The following is a 13,296-nucleotide window of genomic DNA, read 5'->3' as shown; positions in this document are numbered from 1 at the left end:
TAGAAATAATATTAAAATAGAAATAATATTATATAATTCATTGTGTCGCGTCTATAGACATATATTTCAGCATACAACATAAAGTTTTAAATATTTATTAAAACACACAACCCATTTTACCCTCCACTTCTATACTTTTAATTCCCTGTGCTTGAAAATGGGCAACACTGATCGTTGGCACTGCGAATGCCTGGAAATGAAACCAAACAGCCGAAACAAAATTCAGCGAGTCTATGGCGGAGCGCTCAGTCGGTGTTTTAACTTTAAAATGAAAATAACTTTTAAAATTTAAAAGTAGTCGCGTGTATGCAAATGCAAGGACAAGCTAAATGAAATAAGTTAAGTGCTAGGAAGTGCATTCTATGATACAGGACTTGTTTAACAAAGTGCAACCACAGCCGCGGTGTTAAATGCAGATTGTGTTTGAAACAATTGGAAAGAATAGAACGAATGGGAGCGTGAACATCTGTCAGTTTGCGGTTGCGCTGCTTCTTCCTTTCGTCGCCACTGTGCATTATTGTTGTGTTTTGTGCTGTTTTGTGTTGTTTTTACGCGCAACGTCTTTTACTGCCATCCACATTATGCCGTACGCAACAAACAAATGCGGGCAGTAAATGTATATAAATTAATAAAGTGTATTTATTTTCAAAAATCGCATCCACATATTAAATTTGATCAAATCGTCTAAATACAATCACACGCGCTATTCACATCACACAGTAACACAAGTGCCAAATTTTTTTTAACGCAACTCTGCCAAATTTTACACAGGGAAAACAAACAATTCGTCCAAAACAAGAAACAAAAAAACCGCTAGCGTATAAATAAAATATATTTTGTGCGCGCACGGTTCAATCATGGGAATATACGCGTTTATAGCATTTATAAAGCAGCTGCGTCCCGTTTACATCCGCTAAATGAAGAGTTATAGTGATTACCATATTGGCACCCCTCCCAGTAGCACTGCAACCGCATTGGAGCATCACTTGGAACAGTATAGCCCTACAGCTATTAGCACCTTAGCCAACGGCCATCATCAGCACTCACCAGCACAACAGCACCACCACCAGCACCACCAGCACCAGCACCACCTGCTACATAGTCACTCACAGCATTTGCTCGACCTCAACGATTCGTTATCACCGCCCTCTTCAATACAATCACATAACGCTGCAGCCGTATCCGCCGCTGCAACGTTGCCACAGATGCCTCACTTTGGACTTGGTGGAGGTGTAGGTGGCGCCTACGCACAAACACCACCCAGCCCACCAGTGCATCACGCCGCTGGCGGAGGTGGTTTGATGCCACCTAATTCGCCACATCATCATCAACAACAGCAACACCAGCAGCAGCAACAGCATCACCTGGCGATGTTGCCGCGTGGCCTAACTGCTGGAGGCGGGGGTGGCGGTTGTGGACCACTCATGTCTACAGGCCTAAATTCCAATACGGTTGGTGTGCCATATCGGCCACATATTGAAGATAAAAAACTGACACGTGAGGCGATGGAGCGGTACATGCGAGAACGCAACGATATGGTCATTGTAATCCTGCATGCGAAGGTGAGCATAATTTGCAATTCAATGGCACACATTAATTCACTTTTATATTTGTATTTTTTAGTTGCACAATTTTTGTAGACAAATAATTCGATGTAGAAATGTGAAAAAAAATTCCGCTTGCAATTTTGCATATCTGACACATGAGAAACACTGATACTTGTTTGTTATCGATAGTTGGAATCATTTAGAAAATTTCAGTTGGATCAGTGTAGGCCCAAATAAGTTATTGAGTTCAATTTTATGTGTAAATCGGGGTTAAGTTTTGTTGTTGCACATACCTCTCCAAGATACAATTCAAAACGCTGCTGCTGAAACAGTTTTTGCCGCATGTAAACCCATTCGTACCTTAACCGAAGGCCTAGTCATTGAAGGAACAAGCGCCTCTGCTACTAGATGTGCTTTTTATTAAACACCATTAGACCACGTGAAACTTATTGAAGTTCGAGATTATGCTCAAATTCTTGGATGTGAGAAAATCTTGAAGAGGATGGGGATGTATATTTTTAAAACTCAATTTTTTTAGTCCATTACCGGATTGGGTTATTGTACTTATTAGGTTTAAGTCTGCAAACTCTCAGAGCTCCTACAAGTTTACGGTTCATAGCAGTTCGTACTTGCAGTTCTCATGCTTCAAACCGAATGCTGTATGATGCTCACGAAAGGCATTTGAAATGGGGTTAATGTGCTCCTCTTTTTAATGTTGTTGTTTTATTATTGTAACAAAACATACATTTTTCGGGGATGTTGCTTAGATAATCAATCTTGATCGAATACAAATCCGCACTGATAACAAAGGCCTGACCATCCGTCATTTTTAAAAGTAAATCTTTTTAAAATTATGGTTCTATATAATTTACAGTGATTATATTTAAGCTTGAGCACTGGCTTCCCATGCTTACAAAAAGGAAAAAAATTGTAAAAGACACTTTGGGGATTGGTTAAACGATCTTCTTAGAAGTTTAATGATCCTCACAATCCCAAATTTCTCTTTAGATAGATAGATAGATTTTCTACGAGGTTTTCACTTCGACCTTAAGTCCTTTTTTGCCCTCTACTCATCACAATACCTCATCTAGACCCAGTTCCCTTATTAAACTCAGAATAGAGCTGTGTTAGATTGAGCGATTGTGCCTTTCTTCCGCCTGCAGTTCGCCGAGATGTCTAAAACTTCTCCGTGGTATAGCGCCACCTTCAAGGAGAATCTGCATTGGAATCTCAGTGAACCATATCCCGATTATGTGCAAATGACTACGCAGTATGCAGTGGCCTGTGAGCATTCTCAGTTTATGCTCGGAGAGGGTTATGAGTTTTCTATGAAAGAATGGTAGAGCCTTGAGTGCCTCCTGACTGTGTCTCAAAATGGCAATTCGCTCATTCCGGAAATTTTTGTCTAAGTATAAATTTCTTTTTTCTTTCTATGACAAAACTTTTTCGCCATTCGGCCTGTTCCATTAATCACAGTTATTTATGTACATGCTGTCCCCAATCGGTTGGGAAGCAAATGTTTAACGCTGGATTCTCTTCATAAGAAATTTAAATAACTCGTTTTTTGATTGCAATAACGGTGTATTTGCATATTTCTCACACATTTGAGTCCTGGATGTTATTTTCTTTCAATTATTTCAATGATAAAAATTTGACCCATTAAATAATGAATAAAAATAATAAATAATCGTAAAAGTTCAATGCATGAAATAGCAAATTCTTTGTACTTCTTTTAATATCAGCCGACTGAGGAGCGTAATTTTTCGATTCTCTGCTTAGTAATGCAAACAATTTTTTTTATTGAAAATTTTTTTTTTTTAATTTTTGTTGTTTTGTTTTTTTTTTTGGAAATGTGAAACATACTGTTTTACCGCTAAAAACTTACAAAATTCTGTGTAATGCATCTCGATTCAAAAATGTTTTGTGCTAACTAAAACGAATTTTAATTATAATTTGTTTTCGTGATGTTAAAATTAAGATATAGTGATGGTCGAAGTGAGGCAGTTTCTATGGGCCTCCTACGGAGATTTCTTATTGACACTCAGTGATTTTCCAATTAGCTGGATTTGCTACTGTTCTTAAAAGTAGTTACAAATTTCCTTTCCGTCTTGCTCCTGTCTCTACCTTCTTTTCAGACAGACATCTTTTCTGGCTGTTGGTTTTTTTTTCATTAATTTCTGTAAGTTTTAAAGTCATTTATTAACTTACAGCGCATCGTTCTAATTTTCTTTCACATCCAAAAATATTCAAAGAGGTAGGCGGAAAAAAAGCTTATTCTTGTTTTTTAGCGTGAAATAAATCAAAATTCTGAAAAACACCCCTCTACGCTTCATGCCATTAAACAATTAAAAATTATTATTTTGAATAATACGCCCCGGAACAGTTAATTAAAGTTAAGATGAAAATTTTGTTTAACCCTTATTTAGCCAGTAGACTTTCAAAACGTATCTGACAGGTAGTGTCCAACAAGCACACCATTTAAATCTAAAACATTCTTGGAAGAATACAAAGATATTTCGACTGCAAAAAATATATTAGAGTAATATACTTCAATGTATTCACTTTCTACTTCTTCTTAGCTTCACAATCCGGGGTGGACCATAGGCCAGGTTAGGTTAAATGGCTGCCCTTGTGAGGGGCCCATTTGGACAAAAATTTGTCCATTGTGATACTATGCAGGGGGAAGGGAGAGGGGGAGGAGCTAGGAGTAGGTGAAAAAAAAGGAAGAAGGGGTGTAGCGAAATGGAGCTACCCACGTTTTTCTTGGGACTAATTTAAACGAAAAATCGCACTCTATTTGCTCAATGAGATTCAAGAAAAATTCATAAAATATTATAAATCGTGTTAAAACAAAAAATTCGTGTAAGAAAAGATTTTTTTTTAACTCGTGTTAAATTAAATTCGTGTAAAAAAAAATTGTGCAAAACGAGAAGTAGGAGTAATTATTTTCTATATCTATATCGAGTTTTGCAAGAACGGCGCGCTTAGAAAGTGCAAAATTAAAAAGAAAATCGTATCAAAATTTTTATAAAAAAAATTTCTAAAATGTGTATTTGAAAAATTCATCTTATATAGGGGTTTTTAATAGGTGCGCTTCAACTTTTTTCCGATAGGGAGGGCGAGCGACGCAATATTTTTTATTTTTCGCTTGCCATTTGTAAACTTCATTAGTATACATTTCATCATGGAACGCTACACACTTGAGCAACGATTGCAAATCGTGCAAATTTTTTATGAAAATAATCGTTCTGTTGCTGCTACTTTAAGAGCATTACGGCCATTTTACGGTCCATTTAACAAGCCGTCCCGTTTTGGGGTTATGTAAAGTCATTGGTCTACAGTAACAAGCCGGCGACGATTTGTGAGCTCAGAGCCAATATTGAACGCGAAATTGCTGGAATTTCGGCCGATTTATGCAAAAGAGTGGTCGAAAATTGGGTTCAACGATTGGACTTCGTAAAACGTGCACGCGGTGGTCATGCAAAAGAAATCGAATTTCATACTTAAATGTATATGTTCAAACTCGATAATAAAAAAAAAAATTAGTTAAAAAAGTCAAACCGTTTGTGTTTTATTTAAAAAAGTTCAAAAGTTGAAGCGCTCTTACTGAAAAACCCTATATTTGTGTGAAGCAGAGCCTTGCCAATTTGCAATTGACTGATTTGAACGTGTGCAGGTGTTCCTTCCTATATTCATATTTTTTTTTTGTTTTTTTTTTTTTTTTTGTTTAGTGCAATTAAAGAAAATTTATTGTTCATCTCTATTGCGGAGTATGTACTTTCATATCCTTATTAGAATTCTACGGATCGCTTACCCATTTCATCGTAAATTGCTTAACACGAATTATGCCTGCGGTCTAAAAGAATTCAATGAGATCTCGAGTTCTATTCCGTTTGACTTTTCTGTGTTAAAAACGATTTTTCTGAAATTCTAAACTCTTTTTTTTTTGGTGTGAAACTAAGTTCTCGCTGTTTTTTTGATGAAAATACAACTTTATTCTGAAAAACTGGTGACAAGTGAATCATTGAAGGTATTGCCCATCGCTGGCTACTACTTTTACCCATCTTTCTGGTAGATCTCGTATACCGTCGCGAAACCGTAAAACTGTTCATCTTTTGAGGCTATCCACTGAACAAGCCATTTTTTGATGTCTTCATATGAATGGAACTGCTGGTTAGCTAGGCCATGTGACATCGATCGGAACAGGTGATAATCGGAGGGCGCAATATCTGGAGAATATGGCGGGTGGGGTAAGATTTCCCATTTCAGTGTTTCCAAGTAGGTTTTAACGGGTTTGACAATGTGAGGCCGAGCGTTGCGGCCGCTTCTCGAACAGTGCTCGGCTCAAACGCATCAATTGAAGTCGATACCGACCCCCAGTGATGATTTTGCTTGGTTTTAGCAGTTCATAGTAAATAACACCTACTTGGTCCCACCAAATACATAGCATAACCTTCGCAGCGTGAATATTCGGCCGAGGCGACGACGTAGAAGCATGACCGGGCAGTCCCTATAACTTTCTTTTCTTTTGGATTGCTGTAATGAATCCATTTTTCAGCACCTGTCACGATGCGATGAAGAAACCCCTTCCTTTTTTGCCGCTGAAGCAGTTGTTCACAGGCGAAAAATCGACGTTCAACATCCCTCGGTTTTAACTCATAAGGAACCCAAGTCCCCTGTTTCTGAATCATTCCCAAAGCATGCAATCGCTTGGAAATGGATTGGCGGGTAACTCCTAATACTGAAGCAAGCTCTTTTTGCGTTTGACACGGATCCTCATTGAGCAATGCCTTCAATTCAGCGTCTTCGTAGGGTTTTGGCCTTCCTTCACGCGGACGGGCGTCAACATTAAAATCACCGTCTTTGAAGCGACGGATTCAATCTCGGCACGTTGTTTCACTTAGTAAAGCAGCATCTCCATAAACTTTTTGTAGCTCCCGATGCCCTTCAGCCGCCGCTTTTTTCGAATGAAAGAGGAAAATCAACACTTCCCGCAAATGACGATTATTCGGCACAAAATGAGACATTTTCACAAACCAAAAGTATATGACACCGAAACAAAATCACTAATATGTCGAAGCAGTTTGTTTACCATATGTCTAAGCTTGGTTTATGACGTTTAGGTTATGTTAGAATGGACTAGCATACACTGCTGGCGGCTTCTATTGACAAACAGCGAGAACTTGGTTGCTTAACTTAAGCTCATATCCGCTGTAAGTGGTCTGTAAAAACTATAATTTTGTTTTAGACTTGAAATAAACGAAATAAGCATCCCGGCTCCAGCTGCTTGATTTCTTAATCACTACGGGAAAATTTTTGTATTTTTTAGTGCCTTGAAATAAGAATAATTTTTACGTTCTTAACCTTTACGCAATTGAAAAAATTATTATATATTAGAATCTTCTAAAATCAACAAAATCTCGCGGCACTTCCATAATTAACTAATATTTTAAATAAAACAAAACAGAAAAACACCTCGACTTCGATATTCAGAAAACAAAAAAAAATACATAAAATAAAATGGAGCGCAATTAATTGCATTTCATGCCTCATCATCCATCCGCTTCAATCAAATCTGAATCATAACTTGAAGGCACAAAAAAAAACAAAAAATAAAATAAAATAAAACAACCACAATAAAGTAATTAGCGACAAAATTTGCAACCAAAATCAAATCAATCAAATGCGCAAACTGCAGCATAACAATAACAATAAAGGCAAATAGGCAAGTGGAAAGCATGAAAAAAACGAAAGGGAATAGTAATTTTAATTTTCATTAATTAAATTCAATTATTTGATTGCGTTGGTTAATATGGCACCGCAAGGCGCAGCTCAATGCAACTGCAGCAGCAGCAGTGGCGGCGGCGACGGCGGCGGCAATCTTATAATTTTTACAAGCAGCCAAGTGTGAAGGATGTGGCCGCAACAAGTGTTGCATTGTTGCATCGGCTACGATAATCAATCGCTTAGCACCCAGCCAAGGGCCCCCAGCTGTATTGGCTGTATTGACAATAGCAGCGGCGCTGTCGGCGGCTGGTAGCGACTGGTGACGGGTGCCAGGCGGCGATCGACTTGTGGTCCACTTGTTAGTCGATTGCTTGGGTGATTAGCGACAATTCGTGCAACCGCAACTCAAAATAAATTCTCGCTGCATTTGTTATTGCTTTCTGACAATTCCTTTGGCGCGCTGTCCGAGACCGCCGAGCGCCAGCGCTAAGTACGCGCGATAGGTATGCGAATTGAAGAAATTTGAATGAACTGTAATTTAATAGCATTGATCGATTTGCAAATGCATTTTTTACATTATTGCTTATTGCTTGTTGTTGCTGTTGCTGTTATTTTTTGCTGTGCCATTCAAATGTAAAACCGCGCGCTGATCGCATTTTTTCTGCAATTATCGATTTGCAATTATTCTGTTTGTCAATTTGGAATTCTTGTGGTTTCCGCTAATAAAAATGGGCAAATGCAGGAAAACAAATTTTCAATTATTTTTTCAATTTAATCTCTGCAATAACTAATTAATAATAACTAATCGCAATTTTATCTCCTTTCAGGTAGCCCAAAAGTCATATGGCAATGAAAAGCGTTTCTTTTGCCCACCACCTTGCATTTATCTCTTCGGCAGCGGTTGGCGTCGTCGCTACGAGGAAATGTTGCAGAAGGGCGAGGGCGAGCATTGCGCGCAGTTGTGCGCCTTCATCGGCATTGGCAGTTCGGATCAGGATATGCAACAGCTCGATTTGAATGGCAAGCAATATTGTGCCGCCAAAACGCTGTTCATATCCGATTCGGATAAGCGAAAACATTTTATGCTCTCGGTGAAAATGTTCTACGGCAATGGCCATGATATTGGCGTATTCAATTCCAAACGCATCAAAGTCATATCGAAGCCATCGAAGAAGAAGCAGTCGCTCAAAAATGCCGACCTATGCATAGCGAGTGGCACAAATGTGGCGCTTTTCAATCGCTTGCGCTCGCAAACGGTGTCGACGCGTTACCTGCATGTGGAAAATGGGCATTTTCATGCGTCCTCGACGCAATGGGGCGCCTTCACGATACACTTGCTCGACGATAACGAATCGGAGTCGGAGGAATTTCAGGTGGGTTGCAATTCGCCAATTTTTTTATAATTCTTATATTTTTTTTATTTATAATTTTTCTCATTCGATTAGGTGCGCGATGGCTATATTCATTATGGCGCGACGGTAAAGCTGGTTTGTTCAGTGACGGGCATGGCGCTGCCACGGCTCATCATACGCAAGGTGGATAAGCAAATGGCGTTGTTGGAGGCCGATGATCCGGTGTCGCAACTGCACAAATGTGCGTTCTACATGAAGGATACCGATCACATGTATCTCTGCTTGTCGCAAGAGAAGATCATACAATTCCAGGCGACGCCCTGTCCGAAAGAGCCAAATAAGGAGATGATTAACGATGGCGCCTGCTGGACAATCATCTCCACAGATAAAGCTGAATATCAGTTCTATGAAGGAATGGGACCTGTGGGGTGAGTATATGGGGAATTTTTTATTTTTTTTGTTCAATCCTTTCGGGAACATAGGGCCTCGACAAAACTTGTCTTTCGTTGGTTTCGTTAATCTATTTGATTTCTGACAGGGTAGGTGATTAGCCTGCCGTTACAAATTTTTTTTATTTGCGACAAATTTGCGAGTGCGGAACTCAAGAGATGATATCAACGTTTTCGTTGATATTCGGGCGGCTGGAAAATCCCTCTTGAAACAGTCAAAATCATGCATATCTGAGACATTTTACAAGGGTAGTGTAGATTCCGAGCAATGTCGACTTAGAGGGGGTCACTTGCGAAACTCGATACCAAATGTCCTGCAGCGGTCGTTTATACGCAAGGATGATAGAAGATTACCAGGTTTAGCCTTCAGCTATGGTGAAAAACGAAACTGAGCGAGTAACTTCGGCTGCCACGTCACCGCGTACTCCAACGATGATAAACTTCAAGGGTTGCTTGTTAGCTGTGGAGATAAAAAAGTTTGCTTGGTACATTGGCTGCCACGCCACTTGTGATATGCTTAAAAAAATTTAACTTGTTTTAGTGGCATACGAAAAAAATCAACACAGCCAATGCTAATGCCATGGCTTTCTTAGATCACTAACACAAGCTAAATTTTGTTAAACACATCCCAAGTGACGTCAGCCCATCAACCGATTTTGTCAGATTCGCTCAGAACCGAATAACGGTATGCTACTAGAACACTTCTAAAAATCGTTTCGCCATGTGGGTGCTCGACAGCCGAATTCTGCCCGCTCATTTCACACGTATTCACACACTCGTCCGATCAGTCATTGTTCCGACAGCAGCGAAGCAACATGCGATGTGGTTGCGTTGATTTTTTTCGTTGATGACCAACACAATCTCAGTTTTTTTTTCGTAAACAAACCGCTGTCATAACCCCAGTTTTGTCATGTTATGATTCCGTCAAAATCGCTGAGAGTCGGTTAGCGGTCTCTTATTGGTCACACCTTCTGAATTTTCTTCACCATGGGTTTGACGCATCGAAATGAATCGATTTCAAGAACTATTGTTTTAGCGATCAACCCTTTCTTGAATCCGCATGCCCTGTAATGGGACCTAGAAAAAATGTCATGAAGTTTATCTGAAAAAATTAATAAGGTACCTATAAGTAAATGGTGTGATAGGTCCATCGGTTTAATTTCCAAACCGACCGACACTAGTCCTAAATAAACGTAATATTCGCTTAATGGACATTATCTGATAAGCAGAGAGAAGACCAAAAAGAGGCGGAGTTGATCTTGCATCTTTTGTGGCAGTGCCCTAAGGCAGCTAGACGAATACCTTCTCTAGTCTAAATTGCTAATTATTCTATAACCCGGGTCTGGCCAGCCGTTTTTCGAATTTGGACGTGAATTTTACATATTTCTATACTGCTAAGGACCTGAGCTTCCAGGTTAGGTAGTAATGGTTGCCCAGAGAGTGGGCCCACTTGGACGAAAGAAGTTTGGTTCATCCATACCATTGCAAAAGGGGGAAAAAGAGATGAAGAAAAAAACTATAGGACGAAAACAAGACGGGTGGGGAGGGTGGAGTATCTGTGGATTATGAACGGTGACTAATTTGCGGTTCTCTTGCCTCTTTATGCTGCTGGTGAAATTCATCAGATTTTGGATATAAAGACCTGCTATATCAGCAAGCTCAGAAAAGAAGTCAGACCAAGATACTCAAATCAGGAGCAGGTGCTGAGATGATTCCACCTCATCCTCCATACAGCTGACGCAAAAAGGACTTGCAAGAATTCCGAATCTCACGGCATGTATACCCCGCGGATAGTGCCCCGTGAGGATACCCACGAAATTTGAGATATGTGAGATGAGCTTCCAGGTAGCTTCCTAAAATTTAATTTTCTATCGATTTATGGATATAACCTCTTAAAAAGTTTTAAAAAGAATCCTCGAATAGGACAAAAAAAGGCCTGGCCCTGGTGCCCGACCAAAAGTTTTAGAAAAGGTGTCCTACTGAGGGTTAAATAAATACATAAATCATAAATTATTCTTAAGATTCCGTAGCTTGGGAGATAGCGGAACGATTTTTCCTTCATACGGTATCACAACAGGCCAAGCATCTCAGGTATGTGAACCACTAAAAGGCAACCGCGTTAATCTAACCTTCAATCACACCTTGCACCTTTTGAGGTTTTTTTGCCTTTGATAAAAGAAAATATAATTCAAATCTTTTTCAAGCGTCTGCCTCTGCTTGAAGTTTTTTGTCTTCTGATAAATAAAAAAAATACAAGTGTTCCTTAGGCGTCTGCCGCCAACACAGCTTTCTAAAGCCTTTTTGCATATCCTGTTTTCGGCCTTTCTCGTGGATTTTAAATTATATTTTTGGATTTGATTAAATTTACCTGTTTTCAGAACGCACATTAATTTTTGTTTGAAATAAATTTTGTTTTCTCTAATCTTAAATAAAATTTTTACACTTTTTTTTTAATTATAATTTTAATTGTTCAACAGTTCCCCTGTCACGCCAGTGCCAATTGTGAATTCGCTCAACTTGAATGGCGGCGGCGATGTGGCGATGCTTGAACTGAGCGGCGACAACTTTACGCCGCACTTACAAGTCTGGTTCGGCGATGTGGAGGCGGAAACCATGTACCGCTGCACGGAGACGTTGTTGTGTGTGGTGCCTGAGATTTCACAATTTCGTGGTGAATGGTTATGGGTAAGTTTCAAATATTGCTGCTCATATTTTTTACTTGAAAATTTCAAATGAGATGTGACATGAGGACAAAAGCTTAGCCAGAAAATATTAATTGATGAAATGAAGCTGGAAAAATTTACTTCAAAAAGTGGTGCAACAACACACTCATAATTATTTTATGGTATAACTTTCTCACCTTAGATATTTAAAATTCCTAATATAAGCAATTCTTTTTAAAGATGTAAATTTCATGAAAATATTATATTCACTTGAAAAAATCAAGCATAAAAAATTTTAGAAAAATTTCGCATAAGTCGTAAGTTTCTCACCACACTCATTTTATAACTCATTAGTTTCTCACCATAGCTATTTAAAATTCCTAAATAAACAATTATTTTAAAATGATATAAATTTCGTGAAAATATATAGTTGTATTTGTAAATATTTTCTTAACTTGAAAAAATCGAGCTTAAAAAAATTCAAGAAAATTGTGGCATCGGTCGTAAGTTTCTCACCACAATCACTTTATAACTCCTAAGTTTCTCACCACAGTCATTTGGGCATTCTAAAATAAAAATTGATGCATTAAAATGAAGTAAATTTTACGAAAATCGTTATTTGTATTCGTCTTTCAGGTCCGCCAGCCAACACAGGTGCCCATCTCGTTGGTGCGCAACGATGGCATTATCTATGCGACGGGACTGACATTCACCTACACACCCGAACCTGGACCACGACCGCACTGTACACAAGCCGAGGATGTGATGCGTACACGCAACGCAGCCGCAGCGGCAAGCAACAATAACGGCAATAGCGGTGCTAGTATCGGTGTTGGCGGTATCGGCGGCAACAACAACAATTTAAGTGGTATGAGCAACAACAATAACAATACGGCGCATTCACCCAACGACGGTAGTGGTGGTGGCAGCAGCGGCGGCGGCGGTGGCGGTGGCGGTGGTGGTGGTGGCGGTAATGGTGCAGGGGTGAATGCCAATCATCAAATGCACCAAACACTGCCGTCCATAAACGAAGTGCAATGGAATACGCACGGAGGCGGCGGACTGTCCTGAGTGATGGTTGCACAAACTCAATGGCCAACGGCGTCAGCGGCAGCAGTGCAGTTGCATTATTGTTGGCAAGTGTGGACGATGGTGTAGCTCTGATGGTGAGAAGGGCGTAGTGGAGTGCATAAATGCTTATGCTTGAAAAAAAATAGTAAATTAACTACGATGATTCGATGATTATTTTGTGAGTTTCAATGATTTTTTTTTCGTTTTTTTTTTTTTTCATTTAATTTTTTTAAAAAGTTTTAATTTAATTTAGTTTTAATTATTACTATACAACAAGAATTTAGTCGATGTGTTTTTGCTTATTTTAAAACACATTTTTCATACATACACGCAACATACATAAATTATTATATATTTTCATGCACACATCCACACACACACATATATACACACACTCTCACAAGCATACCAATCAAGTAGTTGGTACAAAACTATACAACTTTTCATTCCTGTAAACATTGCAAATATTTTTCTCGAAACTAAATGT

At 39.0% G+C, this 13,296-nt stretch overlaps 1 protein-coding gene across 1 annotated transcript; it reads left to right on the top strand.

The window, feature by feature from the left end:
• The first annotated feature begins 210 nt into the window (after nucleotides 1-210).
• On the top strand, nucleotides 211-13,018 carry LOC129248201 (suppressor of hairless protein). Its single transcript, XM_054887663.1, has 5 exons — nucleotides 211-1,562; nucleotides 8,102-8,647; nucleotides 8,720-9,054; nucleotides 11,553-11,760; nucleotides 12,375-13,018. Exons 1-5 carry the CDS (start codon nucleotides 918-920, stop codon nucleotides 12,807-12,809), a joined length of 2,169 nt encoding a protein of 722 aa, XP_054743638.1. The 5' UTR covers nucleotides 211-917; the 3' UTR covers nucleotides 12,810-13,018.
• The last annotated feature ends 278 nt before the right edge of the window (nucleotides 13,019-13,296 follow it).

Source organism: Anastrepha obliqua, chromosome 5 (genome assembly GCF_027943255.1).
Source record: "Anastrepha obliqua isolate idAnaObli1 chromosome 5, idAnaObli1_1.0, whole genome shotgun sequence".
Classification (NCBI taxonomy): Eukaryota; Metazoa; Arthropoda; class Insecta; order Diptera; family Tephritidae; genus Anastrepha; species Anastrepha obliqua.
The sequence above is the reverse complement of the archived record's forward strand: the minus strand, read 5'-3'. Positions and strand labels throughout refer to the sequence as shown.

Coding starts and splice junctions, on each gene's coding strand:
- LOC129248201 (XM_054887663.1), top strand. CDS start 918: ATGAAGAGTTATAGTGATTACCATATTGGCACCCCTCCCAGTAGCACT. Junction 8,648..8,719: donor CGGAGTCGGAGGAATTTCAG/GTGGGTTGCAAT, acceptor TCATTCGATTAG/GTGCGCGATGGCTATATTCA. Junction 9,055..11,552: donor GAAGGAATGGGACCTGTGGG/GTGAGTATATGG, acceptor ATTGTTCAACAG/TTCCCCTGTCACGCCAGTGC.